The 17860-nt window shown below is 38.1% G+C and overlaps 1 protein-coding gene across 7 annotated transcripts in view; it reads right to left on the reverse strand.

Moving 5' to 3' along the window:
* Positions 1–798: 798 nt before the first annotated feature.
* Positions 799–17860, reverse strand: part of MYCBP2 (MYC binding protein 2) — a 181815-nt gene continuing 164753 nt past the window's right edge. For all 7 annotated transcript variants that reach the window (XM_054056536.1, XM_054056539.1, XM_054056540.1 and 4 more), the window contains 14 exons: positions 17510–17776; positions 16393–16676; positions 16010–16106; positions 15001–15120; positions 12897–12998; positions 11698–11826; positions 9118–9250; positions 8741–8844; positions 7394–7582; positions 6818–6925; positions 5598–5807; positions 3132–3239; positions 2671–2836; positions 799–1617 (listed from right to left, as the gene is read on the reverse strand). In XM_054056536.1, the coding sequence (XP_053912511.1) occupies positions 1502–1617; positions 2671–2836; positions 3132–3239; positions 5598–5807; positions 6818–6925; positions 7394–7582; positions 8741–8844; positions 9118–9250; positions 11698–11826; positions 12897–12998; positions 15001–15120; positions 16010–16106; positions 16393–16676; positions 17510–17776 (2133 nt within the window). In that variant the 3' untranslated portion in view covers positions 799–1501. The remainder of the gene's footprint in view (positions 1618–2670; positions 2837–3131; positions 3240–5597; positions 5808–6817; positions 6926–7393; positions 7583–8740; positions 8845–9117; positions 9251–11697; positions 11827–12896; positions 12999–15000; positions 15121–16009; positions 16107–16392; positions 16677–17509; positions 17777–17860) is intronic.

Here is a 17860-nt window from a genome sequence, read left to right on the forward strand (position 1 = left end):
CTTTGTTTGCAGTAGGACAGCTGCAGGCTCTGATGTTAGTGTAGTTGGGTGTTCTAAAGAAAATGTCAACTCCCCTTAAGGTAGTTTTTTTTCTTTACACTTGATTCCCACAGATCCTTACCCAAGACTTCTGCCAAGTGAACATAATTTCCTTGTTTTCTCTCTCCTTTCAGAGTCATGTTCTCACTCCATGGTTGTTTTAATCTTAACTACCTTTCAGTTAGAAGCAAATCTAGTAAAGCTGCCTTTGAGCTGCTTTCTCTACTTCACACACACTGTATTATTTCAAATCTATTTCAAGAACTTACCAAGCAGCCTGTCTCCTGTGTCTCTTTCCAAATAGATACCCACTAGCTGAAATTCTTCACTATCACAGCTTCAGTTGTTTGGATGACTGTCAGTTGTCAAGAAAAAATGATGTGCCATATTCTCTTTGCCAGCCTAGCACAAGCCCTCTTTGGCAATGCTTGTCTGGATGCCCATATGCTCTCCCACCCCTTGGTCATTACTGAGCACTTTATACACTCTCTTTTATGTTAATGAGGGTCACATGAATCCTTTCGGAATGACAGGGTGAAATGGAAATACAATACTTCATAGGAATGCTAGTACATTTATCCAGCTTTTCCTTAAAAGAAGAACTGAGCAGCATTTTCCATGTTGTAATTACTTCCATAACCACCTGCTTAACTAATAAACTTCCCTGCTTTTCAAGAGAACTTGCTGAATTAATTATAAGGCCACACCTCCCACCCCCATTTTAAAAAGCACTTCTGAAAATCGAGGCTTACACGTTCATTAGACTTTCACTGTATAAAAATGTACAGTGGCTTTATTGACATGTACATTCCATTATGTTTACAGCTGCAAGATATGAGGCACACTCAGTATTGCACTTCATTAAAATTTCAGGCTCAAACATAACCCAGAAGTTTAAATGAAACTGCTGTTGTAATTTAATAATTCTTATACAGGACAAACATTGATACCTTTATATACAGCGTGATACTTGTTACATTTATGCCTTCCTAACACAATTTTTTTTTTAATAACAGTCTAGGAAATAAACCAGAATATTCCTCTTTCCCATCCCCACTTGTGATGCGTTACAATTGTACAAGATTACAAAAAAGTCAGTATACAATAATCAATATTCTTTTCTTTCTCCAGAAAGCCAGCATCATTCATAGTCCACAGACACACAGATCCTTTAATAGCAATTATTTATTTGTAAATGTCCAATGTTTCCTAGCCGATGACTGTAATGGCCACATGCAAACACCTCACAAGTTTTGATGTCTTGGTTCAAAAAAATGTCAATATTTCACAGCAAGAATTATGTACATGGTATTTGGCATCCTTCTTGCACTGTAAATTGTTCCTTTTACCTGGGTTATGAAATGGTCCCATCCTCATCCCAGCTGGACTTTATTTTCAGGACACTTAAGGGATGAGGGCACATATTTTGCTCTGGTGAAAAAAGAAAACCAAACCCACCAGTCTAAAAAGTGTGAGCATTTCTGCAAACCCCACAACCCAGCGCAAACTCTTCACCAGTGGGTGGGTGGACAACATGAAGTGGACATTCTGTTCCTTCAAGTTGTTTACCTTTGGGACCTACAGTGAATTTAAGGGTGAGGGGAAGAAAAGAAAAGATTAATGCATGCAGACTCAATGTAAATAAACATATATTACATTTCCTGAAAAAAACATGCTAGATGAATGTAATATAATACAAACTTACAAGGAGTATATGAATATATATAATATGAATTTATAGGGAACCAAAAATGAAGGCTTAAGAAACAGCAGAATGAAAGGTGCTTTCACACAGTCAAATTCAAGAAGCATAAAGGCTTAACTTTAACTTAGTCCAAGAGGAAAAAAAAAGTCAATTATATCTGAGAAAACATGATCAAAAACTGTTAGCACCTTAGAACAGCTCTGTCAAACACTGAATTAGTATTTGAAGAAAAAACAAAGTAAGCGATCAAACCCCTATGTAATTTAAAATAAATCAAATCCGAAGTAAGAAAGGTAAAAAGATTTTAGTGATTCTCCCTGTAAGAAGTTTCCTCTCATTTATGCTGTGGGAGAAATTCACGCAATCTAAAAGCAAAATTGGTAAACATGAACAAGAGTTACACTCTGCAGTAAACAATAATTGCTATGCCAGGAATCAATTTCTTTTTGTTTACTTATTTCTTAATCAAAACTATCTCACTTTCTTTTCAATAGCAAGGAAATAATAGCATTTACTGAGATCAAATCAATGGCACATGAAGAAACTAAGGTATTGGGACAACAGTTTGCACATGACAGGTACCTAAGTGCAGATATAGCAATTAATGTGTTAATCTTTTCAATATGATTTTAACACATCATCACACACCTGGAGTCTGAATTGCTGTAGGTAAATGGAAATGTCTTTCTGTATCACGTTATCTAATGTTTAAAGGATCAGTGTGATATACTACTGCCAGAAAAGAAAAAATCAAAAACATGCATAGAACAAACCATTCTAATATTATTCAAGATACTGAATTTAAAATTTGTACACCTGACCCTGTGTTTGTCCTACAAATCATCAAGAAAAGATAAGAATATCAATTAGAACTGATTACTAATTTCAGAATTCAGTGTGGTAAATTTGCTTTATAAAAATCCTACCTGCAGGACAGTGTGGGAGTTCTTCTTTAGGGATGCTTGTCATTCTTTGGAAATCATCATGGCAAGCATTGCAAAAATGCGTTGTCCCAAAACAGAAAAAAACAGCAACTGAACAGCAGTAGCGGCATTTGTACTCTAAGAAATCTGTACCGTGTTTGGGACACATCTAAAGAGAAAGAAAGAAATGCTGATAAGCAAAGTAGCCATGCTGTAACAATCCAAACAACACATTTCTACATTCCAAAATACGTATTAGTATTGTACAATACATATAATTACAAATGACCGTGAATTAGAATTGGAGAATGCTTTGGGTTGGAAGGGACCTTTACAAGTCACCCAGTCCAATGCCCCTGCAGGAGCAAGGACATCTTTAACTAGATCAGGTTGAACTGTTGTACAGCTCAGGGAGTCAGAGCTTTGGAATGAAATACAAACATGAATGCAAGTCCTTTTCTCACCTGAGCCCTTGAAACATCAGAGCATGCACCGCAAATAAGCTCTCTTGGATCATAGTCATCTCCTTGTCCAGCCTCAGCATCACAGCGAGCTTCGCCACCAAAATATGCCTTAATGTCATATAGAAAGGAGTAGATGTTAAACCAGAGACAACCAGTATTTCAACAAAATCAATTTGTAATGGCAAAATGATGAATATCCACTGCAGTACCTCCCACTGACTCTAGATCTATGTTTGTGAGGGACTAAGACAACATCTCTCAGTGTCAGGATAAAGACCAAAAGTAGCGCAACGTACTCTGGTCTACGCAAGGGACAGTAAGTGTGAGGCAAGAACAAAAGTGAACTGAGTGTAGTAACAAGCTAGAGGGGTTCATTAGTGCTCCCCTCTAGCACATGGAAGGGAAGTCAATCCTTTCTCCTATTACTTAGTTGTGCCCTTAACGTAAACCACATGCATCCAACATAAAAGTTATTGGGGTATCCCTAGAAACATTTATCCTGAAATTGCCTTATTTCATTCACTCCAAAGGGAAAATACGTGATCGATATGGGCACTAAATGTCAGCTTCAGATGAAAGAAGCAATTGGAGGGGTTTAGTCATTATCCAAAATTTCTTTAACAAAAGATAAAGAATTGTCTTTTCTCTACTGGAGGCGAAATCATAGAATCACTAGGTTGGAGAAGACCTCCAGGATCATTAAGTCCAACCATTCCTGTCAATCCCTAAACTATGCCCCTGAGCATCTCATCCACCCCTCTTTTAAACACCTCCAGGGATGGTGACTCAGCCACCTCCCTGGGCAGCCTGTTCCAGTGCCCGATGACTCTTTCTGTGAAAAATTTTTTTCTCACATCCAGCCTGAACCTCCCCTGGCGCAGCCTGAGGCCATTCCCTCTTGTCTTGTCCCCTGACACTTGGGAGAAGAGGCCAGCACCGACCTCCCTACAACCTCCTTTCAGGTAGTTGTAGAGAGCAATAAGGTCTCCCCTCAGCCTCCTCCAGTTTCCTCAGCCACTTCTCATAAGACTTGTTCTCCAGCCCCTTCACCAGCTTTGTTGCTCTTCACTGGACACACTCCGGAGCCTCAATATCTTTCTTGCAGTGAGGGGCCCAGAACTGAACACAGTACTCAAGGTGCGGTCTCACCAGTGCCGAGTACAGAGGGAGAATAACCTCCCCGGACCTGCTGGTCACACAGTTTCTGACACAAGCCAAGATGCCATTGGCTGCCTTGGCCACCTGGGCACACTGCTGGCTCATGTTCAGTTGCTGTCAACCAACAACCCCAGGTCCTTCTCTTCTACACAGCTTTCTAGCCAGACTTCTCTTAGTCTGTACTACTGCACAGGGTTGTGGTGCCCCAAGTGCGAGATCTGGCATTTGGCCTTGTTAAACCTCATGCCACTGGTCTCAGCCTGTTCAGATCCCTTTGCAGAGCCTCCCTACCTTCCAGCAGATTGACTCTTCCACCCAACTTAGTGTTGTCTGCAAACTTAGGGTGCATTCGATCCCCTCATCCAGGTCATTGATAAAGACACTGAACAGGGCTGGAGCCAGCACTAAGCCCTGGGGGACATCACTTGTGATTGGCTTCCAGCTGGAGTTAACTCCATTTACCACCACTCTTTGGGCCCGGCCATCCAACCAGTTTTTCACCCAGGAGAGTGTGTGGGTCTATATGTAGATTTTCTGTCTTCTGGATAAATTTCATATCTTCTACCTGATGAAAACTGTGCCTACATGACCAAGGGCCCAGCAGTTTAGACCACGTTTCCTCTTCCTTCTTTTTCATTCCTCTAACACATCTGGCCATCACCTACATACCTGCTGCACTTCAAAGACTCTGAAGATGCTAAGATCTGAACTTACACATAATCGTCTAAGGATAGCAGAGGTCCCTTATCTCCATCCCGAACAACTACAGCATCATGAATCAAAATTAGAGAAGACTCTTCTCATCTCTGGAGGCCATCATTGGCTAAAACTACACCAACAGTCTGGCAGCAGTGGTTATTTTTCTGCCCCATAGTCAGTTTACAGCAGTTTCAATCAACTCCAACTTGAGAAAATTACGATTTCTGTGCAATGTTAGTGAGGAACTCTTCATATCAGAGTCAGAATGAAACCTAGGGTTATACTGTTTTAATGTTCACGTAAAGTAGGAGTTGGAATTTGGACAAAGGGATGCTTGGTGTTCTAACACAATACTGTTTGCATCTTCTTCCAGGTGCCTAGCACCAAAATATGCCTTTGGTTTCTAAATTGCACTATATAATTTTGAGGTTTACAGGCTAAGACACCATGTTCATCTAATTTATTCAACACTTTTAATTACAATTTAACAACAATTTCTTTTCCTGCTTTCTTACTCCACAAATATATTAAACATATGTTCCATTCTTGAAGAAATTACTGTTGAAACTATAACATACATTTAATTTGCAACAGTACTAATTGCCATACCTTTTTGCACTTGTAGCAAACATAATAAGCATATCTGTTCATAGCAAAGCCAGCTGGGTCATTATAAAATCTAACACCTGGGGTTGTGATGGCCTCACTCTTGTGCAACCCTTCATACTCCAGTCTCATTAGTGCTTTTCTCCTTACATCTTCATAGAGTTCTTTTATTGGATCAAGCAAATCCTTTAACACTGTATGGTTGATTTTGTTCTGAAATAAAAAACTGATTAAAATATCTTGCATTTTTATTACGACAGCTGTGATAGTTTGTATTGCAGTCAAACACAAGTAGCGTAACGGACATCATAGAACCTAAGAGCTCGAGCAATGGACATTTAAAGAAATAGCTGATGTAGTATATACTTTATTTGCTGCAAAAATAGTAACCAGGAATGCTTTTTATACGGCCTTTTGTTGTATGAAATCCGCAGCCCTTACACAGACTGTAACAACCACAGAGAGATGTAAAGGGTACAAAAAATATTCACAATGGCACAGGAACATCCTGATTGTACTTTTTATCTCATTTTGGTCCTTTTTTGACTCCCTGCTTAGCAATTAAAAGTACTACCTGGCAATCCTGTAGGCCAGGTCTTTATAATTTAATAATCGTAAATTCCCAAAATACAGCTCTAAGGAAGAAACCTAGCATGCAGAAATGCTGACCATTCACACATTTCATATTCCTAGAGTTTTAAGGTGCTCTCCTTCCCAGCAGCTTTCATAGGCTTTCACTTAGAGCAATTATGATTTTGTTGATTTCAAGAGGAATTTTTAGTAATTGAAGCTGCACTAAGTACATCTATTCCCCAGCTGTGACCTCAGACTGAAAAACAAGGCAGCTTTAAAAGGGGTTAGTAAAATAGAAAAGCCAAGGTTCCTGCTTCAGGTAACGTGCATTAAAGATTGCTGCTTCTACCACCTCAGCTGTCTCCAACTACTGGGAATTTTCAAGCGGAAGGTGTTAGGTTTAAAACAGCATAAAGATAATGTCTACATTGTGCTTTTTTTTTAAGATGATCCTTATTTCAGGAAACAGCAGGGGAAGGTAAAAAGATGCCTCAGTGATGCCCCTTCTTTAGCGACACAAGGAATTAAGGAAACAAGGACATATGCTTAATTTATAGCATAACAAGCAACATGTAATTAAAACAAGAGGAAACCAAAGACAGCATTGGGTAACTTGTTTGACCTGGGCAGTAAACACAGAGCTCATTTACCTTGCAAATAGGACAGGACATAAACCCAAAAGTTATCCTTGGCCCAAGCCATCTGTTCTCCAGTACTCGTTGACAGCATTGCAAATGGAAAACGTGGCTGCAGTCCAGCTTTAGAAAGAATACACAAAAGTGAATGCTGATGTTACATTAACCACTAAAACAGAAGTGGTTATTTGTTTTTAAGTGGCAGCATTTAAGAATTCCATTAAAATTTATTTATTTAAACTACTTGAAGACCCCTACTTTTGTCTTTAAGAACAGAAAGAATATTAAATGGTCTAAACCCACCACTCGGTATATAAAGAATATCCATTAATTACCTCAGTTGTTTTTTCTCATTTATTACACGCTGTATATTTTAAATAAAGTAAACATAGCAAACTAAACTAATACAGTCTGCTTTCTTGAAATAGCAGGAATGTCAGATATAAAGAAAGCACTTTAACTTACGTACTGTTAAGGTGCCTGTTTTGATTTAAAGAGTATAATTTGAAGGACTTTATATTTTAACTTCTTCCACAAGTAACATTACAACCATAACATCGTTGTCTTAAAAGGGGGAAAGAAAGGATAAACCTGGATAGCTGGTGCTGCTGAAAGTGCTTCAGTAAAGCAGATCATGCACATGTCATCAGCATCTTGTTTAAGAGTTGTAGCATTCTTATCGCAGCCGTGCAGGCACGGCAAACAGTGCTCTTCATTCTTAACGCCTCCGCAGGGATGACCGCAGGCATGTGTCTTGCTGCAGGCAATTTTCGCGTACTCCTATCGAGAGCAAATATTATTAATCTTTATTTTTCCCCCTCCATGGAACAGTTTGATATAATGTGACTTTTGGAAGGACTGCTGGTTTGTGCTATAAACCAAGGTGACGAAAGAATCACAACTCATGTCGCCTACTGCTACAGATGGTACTTGGGGAAAAAGCACACCTGGGAGTAAAACAATGCCTTTGTTACTTACATTTAGTCCTGAGCAGCAATGGCATAATGAAACTATATCTGTAAAATTGTAATATTTAATTTTAACATAAAGAGAAATATTTTTTATTCCTTCAATATGTCTTCCGTATGTTAAATGCCTCCTGCATCAACGCTGCTTACTTTGTATTAACAGCCTTTAAGATCTCTGCAGATTTAGGTCCTTCAGCAAAGGTATGAAGCAACCCACTCTTAAGAACTCATTGTAAGCTGATCATTAACCAGCATAAAGCACTTCTATATGGAAACAGTACTTTAACCACCTCTAATTCCTATACATAGTAAGCAGGAAACTTACAGAAGTTGCCCAGAAGCAAACAACAAATTGATCCGAGTTAATAAAACAATAATATAGTATATTCAATAGGCTGAGAGAGAAAAAAAGAATACAAATTTGCCACACAAACAGAAATAAAGGAAGTGGGATAAGAAACTGGTCACGTTTTGGCCCTCTGCCAATTTTACTGGTACTGTACGGCACAAAACCCACTTTGGACACACGGATCCAGTTGGCAAACCTGGCCGAGCCTTGAATGTTCTGTGCTCACATAATAAACAGGCTGTTACACCAAGTACTTTTATCAAGCTTTCCATTACACTAGACTTTGTGTTGACAGTGGATATTTTACTTTATACTTGGAACACTATTGTGAAAACAAGAGATACTTCTGAAAATAATAATAATAATAATAATAATAATAATAATAATAATAATAACACCCAGTATTTTGGTTGTTACCATTTGTAGCCTGTAATTAAACTATTACAAACTTGGAATTATTTGAATTACAATATAACATTCAATATTCAAAACTTTTCCCATAAGAAGTCTAAATTCAAATGGACTACAGGGATGAAGGTTTAGTCAAATTAGGAATAAATTTGATCCTGCAGTTCCTTCTATTTATGTGATTCACCATGACTGATACTTGTTAATACACACCTGGCAATCTGTATCAGAACAAACACTTCCCACTGCCGATAACTCAGTTCCGCTCCTACAGCCACAGAAACGACACGCTTCAGAACTGCTGGTGGTCGGTTTGCCTGGGTCCATGAAAGTCAACGAAAATGAAATTTGTTGTAATGAAATATAAAGAACTGACATTCTAACACAAGAGATCTAAACAACAATCACAGATAACAGCCAGGAAATGAGCAATTCTCACATACCCCAACTATTCTATTTTTATTAACAATTAAAAGCATTGCTCTAAAGCAGGTGAAAACCCCAACTGTTTTTTTTTTTTTTTGTCAAACTCATGTAAGAGGTAAAAATAATCAAGATAAAGGGTAAGTATTAACACAGCTGTGTTTTACCTGTCTGTTCTCTAAACTCCACCATAGCCTTCATAGTTTTAGAATCTGCTAATGCCATCAGCCAGAAAAGTTTGGTCCTACCACAACCCTCATGGAGATCAACTTTGATAGCTTCTTCTTCTTCTTTGAATACCTGTCAGGTTAACCAAACCGATAATAAATAGCACGTCTGTGTTATTTTTGTCACTGTCTCTTTACATTTTCATCACAGCTTTTACAGATTCTGCAGAGTTTGTCTACTGCAAGCTATTTTTTTAATGCATTCCATACTCTGTACAGATTTCGGAACAGACAGCTAAAGGCTTTGTGGTTTTAAAAGTGAAAATATATAAAATTAATGCTTGAGCCAGCATGTCTGGGGAACAACAGTGCAGCGAGGCTAAGAAGAAAGCTGCACAGTATTTTTTCCAGTTTAAAAAATACAAAGCTTGGACTTCCTAACTGCTGTTCAACTCACCTAGTAGGGCCGCAGTGTATTAAAAGCAGAAGGTAACATTAGAAGTATCTTTGTATAACCATGCTAAGTAAGAGTTTATCAAAGGAACAGTGATAGTTACAGTCTTAATAATATGTGCTACAGCGTAACTACTCCATAAGCGTGCAATATTAATATTTTTGACTTTCACATCAATACACAGAGGATAACTTTGGCTACACAGAGGAAAATGATATTTTTGCAAAAATAGAACAACTGCATGAGTTCCTGCATGGACTTTATAGAGGAAAGGAGAAAAAGAAGGGACTAAGTTTTGAAAGCAGTTCTGTTCTCATTCACTTCACCTGCAATGCAACAAAAGTTAGAATCTTTCTGGGCATGGATGTATAAACACAATTTAAACTCTGTGTTAATTCTTATTAGAATAGAAAATATAATATATACAATATATTTTTGTTATAGAATCAGAAAAAAAAAAAACCCTTAACTGCTTGCCAAAGGATTCACATAAGCAGGTTTAGTAACTTACAGTCTGTCCTTTCCTGGAGGAAGAGAAAATACATTGAAGAGACAGAAGTTGTACAAAATCCAGGAAGCTAACAGAAAACAGGAGAGAGGGAACACGACGGAATGTAAGATTTAAATTGAGGGGATTAACATGAAAGATGCAAAGGTAAAGGTAGCGAATAAGGAGTAAAGGTTTAAACATGCTTTCAGAAGTAAATAGGGAAATTGATAAGTAGCTATTTTGGGGCAGATTAAAGGAGAGATGTGAGGGCTTCTACGAAATAAGAACTTACTTTTTATCAACTGTAATCTGAACAGGCTATATAGGAGAAATCAGAAAAAATGAATGAGACTAGACTGTGCTGTGCTGCAACAGAAGAGCAGACATAAAATCATCATCTTAAGATGACAAAAGAGGAAAATTCCAAAGGGGACTGCAAAGATTCTGGCTAAGAGAGAAGACTACAGATCCGCATGGAACTTCCAGGCTCAGATGTCACTGCAAATGCTGAAGCCTCAAGAAGATGATCTGTAAAGTGGAACTCGGGGCCAGTGATCCGAAGTTTACATCACCTGTGCTCTAGACTAGCTGGTGCCTTGCACGGAACGACCATGAGCAGTGTGTCCCTAAGTCTGTCTGGATTTGGTTTTTGTTTCACCTGAAAGGAATCCGGTTTGCACACTTCAAGGCTGCTCTATAACACAAATCAAAGGAAATTAAGAGCTGCTTGAAAAGCCCTAACTAAAAAACAAATGTGGATCCGCTCTAGGGGAGGGAGAAGAGGAATGATTTCCTTTGAATTAAATTGATTATTTTAGCCTTTGTACAAACACAAGCAGTCAGAGAGAAAGGGGAAAACAAAAGACCACAAAAACCACAAAAGAAAAATGGTGTCAAGAAGAGGAAACGTTCAGTAGTTAAATAAGTATTCCAATGAGAATGGAATGTAGTTTCAGGTTTAGAGATGAAGAGAATAAGAGAATAATGCAAAGCACTAATTAGGAGAGTAAAAAGCAATTTGTAAAAACTCAAGTAGATAAAAGTCAAAGAGGAAAGATGTGTCAATCTGAAAAACAAAATGGAAAGCAATCAGGAAATTTGCAAGCTGATGGAAATAACAGCATTTTCCTCTGTGAAAAGACAGTGAGAGATTGGAGGAATGCTGAAAAGGAAGAGAAGACTGACATAAAGGAACCAGTAGGAATATTTGCTGTCAAGTTGTCTTACATACATTAAAAAATGAAGAGGTTGATAATCACTGACTAGGACAGAAGTAGTAAAAGCAGATATAATTTAAAAGGAATGAAGAACCAATGTGCAACTTAAGAAAGTCCATACAGTTCCTGTGTTTTCCTAAAAAATGTTCCTGAACAATGTTAGAACAAGACAGAAGAAAGCTGATGCAGCCTAAGTGAGAATTAGGGACTGCTACACCGTTTTCCAACATTCTTGAAAAGATAAAGGACAAGAGAATTTAACTAAAACCAACTACAATAATTAAATGTACCCCATCTTAAACACAAAAGAAAATACTTGATCGTATTTGTTTCTTGCTGCTGCCTTTTTCCTATGTATTAATTAGGGAAACACACACAACGTATGCAGTGCATCCAACACGATGTCCTGTATACTCTACCTGTCTCTGATGAGTTTTTGTTCGCCGATGGAGATGAAGGAATCTGTCACAATCCGTACACAAATTCCCACAGACATTACATAAAATGATTGCGGCAGTTTCCCCATCGTCATGGTTATCACACATGGGCTGGAAAACAGAAAAAAATATTAAATAATTCTGTCTTTATAAAGTCCTTCTTTTTCTTTCAGCTTCTGCTTTTATTCTCCATGAATCAGTCCCCCCCAAATTAATAAGCAGGGGATAAAGAACTTATTTAGGCTATTAATTGTAAGTTTAGAATAATCAGTAACAACTAAACAATTACTCCTGGACTGAAAAAGCCCCAATTTATGGTATCAGTTCTTTTGATACTCTTCATCTTACACTTTGCGTGATGTAGCAAAAATGTGTTTTTCAGTAATGCAGTTGAGACATCATTTTTAACCAGTCTGAATAAAGATTCATGTGATGAGGTGTTATGGGGAGAGATGAGTACTCGAGTCAGTCAACACACATGGTATTTACCCTTAATTGCTTTGATATGGAATGTTTACTCTGCTTAAACATCTGATTAAAGCTGTTGGTCATCTATAACTCAGAGGGTCCCTCCCACAGGGACCCACCTAAGCAAGTCACAAAGAGACCAGCTTATGCTCTTTCCAGACTGGTATTAAAAATATCATTAGCTTCTTGTGATACTGAAAAATATAGACAGAAACTCAATTAATCCATCATATTCCCTATTAAATTTGTAAATCCTCTGGGTAAACTGTAGCTTTACTAAATTAAGTTAGAAAGACTTTCTTTCTCTTTGGGGAAGAAGAAACTAAATTGCAGAGAAGTTACTGAAGAACACAAAATAATTGACTTTATTATGTGATAAGAGATCCAGACAGAAGGAAAAAAGCTCTGATACAGAGTGTTGCAACTGAGTCAATCCACTCTCAAAAATCCATCCTACCGGAGTTAAGAAGGCCTTGCTCTATCCTGAATACCAGCAGAATTGCTACCTTATTGTTTTAAGTCGGAATTTTTGCTTTCCAAGTGCTGCTTGTCTAGAAGACAAATACTTCAGACATGTATGTACAATGTATACTGAGGACAAGAGAGAGGAATGAGGTTCACCCAGGTCTGCCTTGCCCAATCATTATTCTAGATTCTTTAACTACCTAATATATTAAAAATACCCCACAAAATGATATGATTTTCAGTCTCACCATCTGTTTTTGTTGTCCATCCTTTCCCATCCATCTTCCTGAGGACAGTCTATCAACATGATCCTGATCAAGCACACAGAGGGATGCTAAGGCCAGCCATAGCTATTGAAAGGCAAGGTAGAATTACATGTGTTAGGAAAAAAAAAAAAAAATATATATATATATATATATTTCTCTATATAGAATCCCAAATACTAAAAATATAAACTTTGGCAGAAAAGAACATCACTGTTGCTCACAAACTACATCATCGTTACCTAAAGCCTGCCCATTAAACACATGATTGTTTTTCAAGAGAAGTCAAGCACACAAAACTTATCGACCTTCTGGGAACTACCTTGCTTCATTCAGGTTTGTCACTTTATGGTCATAAATACTCTCTCGTCAGGCACACAAGAGAGAAACAGTGAAGAAAGATCAGCCAGAGCACATTAGAGAGAAATATCACAGACTTGCATTTCACTCTCCAACATTGGAGGCTTTGAGGAGATGAAGAAATTCAGTGAGACTGATTTCCCTATGTTCTCTCCACATTGCACAGGATATTTGAGATTTCCTAGGAAAGGGCTCTGAGATAGCTCTTCTTCACAGGTAACTTTGCTTTCTTCCTCTCCACTGACTACTGTGAAATCCTAAAGATAAGCTGTGTGAGCCATTTGTCAGTGGGCCTGCAACTCAAACTGAACAGGATAGTTGCATTTTGCAACAGTGCTTCATCAAAGCTTTGATAAAAAATAGCTTTAATTGAAAAGCTCTGCTGAAGTCCTGCTCAGAATGTCCACTTCCCTGACAGAACTAAGCTCATTCACAAGGAGAGCCAGGCCGATGGCCAGGGCTCCTCCAAGATGCGATTAAAGAAACACAGTGCCAGCAGGAGCTGGTGGCACTTGGAGACTGTGTCTTCCGAAGAGCAGAGACCATAGAAGGAAGCAGGTAAAAAACCGAAAGCCTTTGAAGATAGAAAACAAAATGAGCAGCCTTCCAGTACTTAAAGCAGTCCTACAGGAAAGATGGGGAGGGGCTCTTCATCAGGGATTGCAGGGATAGGATGAAGAGTTTTAAGCTGAAAAAGGGGAGATTTAGATTAGATATTGGGAAGACATTTTTCTTCCTGTAGGGAGGCAGTGGCACAGGTTGCCCAGAGAGGCACAGGTTGTCTCATCCCTGGAGGTGTTCAAGGCCAGGCTGGATGAGGATTTGAGCAACCTGATCCGCTGGAAGGTGTCCCTGCCCACAGCAGGGGCTTGGAATTGGATGATCTGTAACATCTCTTCCAATCCAAACCATTCCATGAGTCTGTAAGCGTAAAATGCTTGTAACCATTGCAAACCTTTTCTTTTACATGTAATTATAATGATTGAGAAACCAAAATCTGCACTCGATAAGATGGCAGGAGTGTTGCAGTTAAAAAAGTATGCTTTTTATGGTGTTTCAAGCAATGTATGAAGGTTAAGTTAGTTATGGAAATAAGAGAGTCATGGAAGAAGTAAAGGTAAAATAAGAAAACATTCCATATAATTAATAAAGAGCTCAGCAAATGATTTTTCACTTTGAGACTAAAACAGGTGAAGCTTAGCCTTATTGTCTTAGAGAACTTTTGTTACTGAATGTTTTCCTAATAGCCTTGAGATGTGCCAGCTGATGACCTAGAAGCCAAACTACTTAAAATAATTATATGGAGACCTAGAAAAGGACAGCTGATGCATCTTGTGCAATTTCCCATGCAGATGATCTCATAAATTTAGCAAATAAGTATTAGAAGTTTAAAGTAGAATTACCCCAAGGATAAAACCCCAAATTTATAAGCAAAACACTTATTCTTCTTTACTTGGGAGGTACCAAAGATAAATATTTAATCACAATTCAGTTTTTACCGGTGTATTTCTGCCACAAAGAAGAAAATTCAATCTGCTGTGACACTGAGGAAGCGAGACTTTTATTAGGACAAATGCTGACTGCCTTAGGCTACCTGTCCATTATGCATATAGTGAGACTTCTAGAATATAAAGTGTATGCTGTATGCACTGTTTCCTGAAACAACCTGTACAAGAAGTTCTACATGTTTACAATGAACCAATGTTCAGTTTACTAGTGAGGTTCTTACTCTGGTTGTTGCAATGCACCTCACTGGTGATCTGTATTCCTCTTCCATTTTGGTCAGAGCTATGATGGTTTCAGCAATAGCGTTCTTCGTCACACGGGACCAAGCTTCTGACAGATGGCCCTGTTAAAGAGGAAACTCAATATTAATAAAAGGTGAAATAATTAAGAACAACTATAATTGTAATTAAAGCTGCTACAATTGATATCATCAGCTTAGGATCTCAAGATAAAATAGAAAAAGAGTAAGTCAGGGATGATTTTAACAGATGAAGTGTGTTCAAATCAGACAGATCTAGTAAAAATTAGCCCTCAAATGCTCAGGTGACTGACTGAGCTAGTCTTTGAGCAACTACTGGAATAACTAACCTGGAAGAGGTACAGGACGTATGATTGAAAGAATGAAAGGGCATATTCCTAAAGCTCCCCGTAGAGAAAGAAAGATGCAGGGCTGGAGCACAATGAAGTGACTGAACAACACAAAGATTACAGCATGTTCCTAGAGAAATCAGCTTTGCTTGCCTAGCTTGGCCTTCCTGAATACTCTCCACAGTTTCTATATTTGAAAGAAGTGGAGTACATTGGAAACATGAGAACGAGAGCATAATTAACCAGGAACTCCACATATAAAATCCACATACAGTTACTTGGAAACAACCTTATTATCTTACTCCACAGATGTTTTTTACTCTTCAGTTCAAGTGCTCAAGGTTTAAAAAAATAGGGTTCTAAGTTAATAATGTAGAAAATAACACATAACCACTGTTTACTTCCTAAATTTCTGGCACAAGTGACTTATTTAAAACTTATTTCAATAGTGGATTTCTGTTAAGCAGAATCAAAACTCAGGTCCTAGGCTCCACCCAGAAGTCTATGCCTTTTTCTTCTTGAGACAAACTTGCACTTAACAGCTCAACTCTATTCTAACAGTGATATAAAGTAATGATAAAATGTGCTTATCGTTATCAAAAATACTTTAATATTCTTGAGACATTTGAAGGACAGAAACTTACTGCTGCCATGTCTTTAACGAGTTTAATAATGATCTCTGAAATCTGTGTAGGTGTTGAACCTTTCATCCACCAATGGCTCTCACCTCGCCGAATGTAGCTGCAAAAGTCACATAGTAATACATGAAATTAATCTACGTAATTAGTTACCATTTGTCAAAATTCACCACAAAGAAATACTGCACGTGTTCAGCATATGGTATGTTGCAGGTTCGTTTGTATTTTTTAAACTGACCTCACTAATAACATAGAATCTTGCTCTCAAAGCATTATATATTTTTTCTGTTTATAAAACTAACATTATAAAAGATAACACAACTGACTTCAAAGAACATAACTATTTTGTGCCTTTAGCTTGAGAATATATATATTTTTTTCAAACAAACCTGGAATTGAAGATCATTGGAAGTGTGACTGTAGTAACTCCTTTGCCTACAGTAGTGCCAGCTGTCCCTGTTATAGTAGTTCCTTTGGCTTTTAGCTGTACAGTGAGAGCTTTGGCAATGCATCCCAAAAACATGTCCAAGATACCTAGTTTATTCCAGTCTCCTTTTTCTGTTGAGTGAATGATATCGCTTATATCTGCTGGTGGAAGAGACTTCACTCCTATAATACTTGCCAGGCGGCTAGGAGTTACCTCAGGCAAAACACGTCTTAGTAATGATGTTACCTAGAGAAAAAAAGCAGAACACCACAATTCTTACCGAAACAGTGGAGTTTACAAGAAAAATCAAATAAAGTCTGCCTTCTTCTTCACAAGTTTCTGCAGCAAGAAGGATTGAATATACTTTCTGTACTTAAATCACATTTGTAAAAAATTCTCTAAGGTTTCTATCTTGCTTTGAAGTGTTTATCAAAGTAACCAGTGAGACACGGCCGAAAAAGTCATTCAATCCCATTCAAACAGTACTTTGTCTTCATATAATAATAAAAACATGCTTGGTACTGCACTGCAGGGAAGAGTTTGCACAACTTTTATCTGGTAACATGTTTGTGCAACTCTGATTTGCCTGCACGTTGTAGACATGTTACCCACTTTGCATGTGATCTTTAGATGTCAGAAACACTGTGGTAGAACTGTCAGAGACACTTTACACCTCTGAAACAAAGTACTTGTCTCAAGGTACTGAAAATCATCATACTCTTTCCCCCCTCCTTTGCAGTATATATGTATTTATATATCAAACATATAAGACTTCAAAACCTGACACATTCCAAAAAGAGATTCTGCAATTCGTTTTTAAGTGTTCACAACTTTCTGTTTGCCCTCTCCTCATGACTACAATAAGAAAATGAGTTGCTTTATTTACAGTTATTCCCTGTGTGGAATACAGGGATTATCCGAGTATGATTGGGAAAACATTTTGTAAGTGAAAACGCAAAATTACATTTCATAAAAGTGTAAGTCCAGATACATATTATACTGTCATGCACACAATTAGAGCATTCTGAAAATCTGTTTTCTAGCAATACCAAGATAGACAAGAAACAGTTAGGACTTGCCTGTCTCTGCACCCTGGGAGAAGCCGTGTGAAGTAATGAGAAGAGATCCTGGAGCAGAGTCAGCTGCTGAGCCAGGTACTGCCGGCCTACATTGGACCCACTCAACGCCAGAACCATTGACAGCAGCTCAAAGCAGTAAGCGTCAGAAGAAGCATCTTCATCGTTTGGCTGTGAGTTGGCATTCTCTTTACTAGAGATGGCATGCTCCCATTCTTCACGCACACGGGTTGCTTCCATCCGTATGGCCTGGACTATGTGAGCACATACCTATCCAAACAGAATCCAAATACATAGTCACTCCCAAAAACTTCCAGGAAGGGAAAGAGATCGTGTTTCTCTACCTTCACAACT

The sequence above is a fragment of the Cuculus canorus genome, chromosome 1, assembly GCF_017976375.1.
Source record: "Cuculus canorus isolate bCucCan1 chromosome 1, bCucCan1.pri, whole genome shotgun sequence".
NCBI classification, from domain to species: Eukaryota; Metazoa; Chordata; class Aves; order Cuculiformes; family Cuculidae; genus Cuculus; species Cuculus canorus.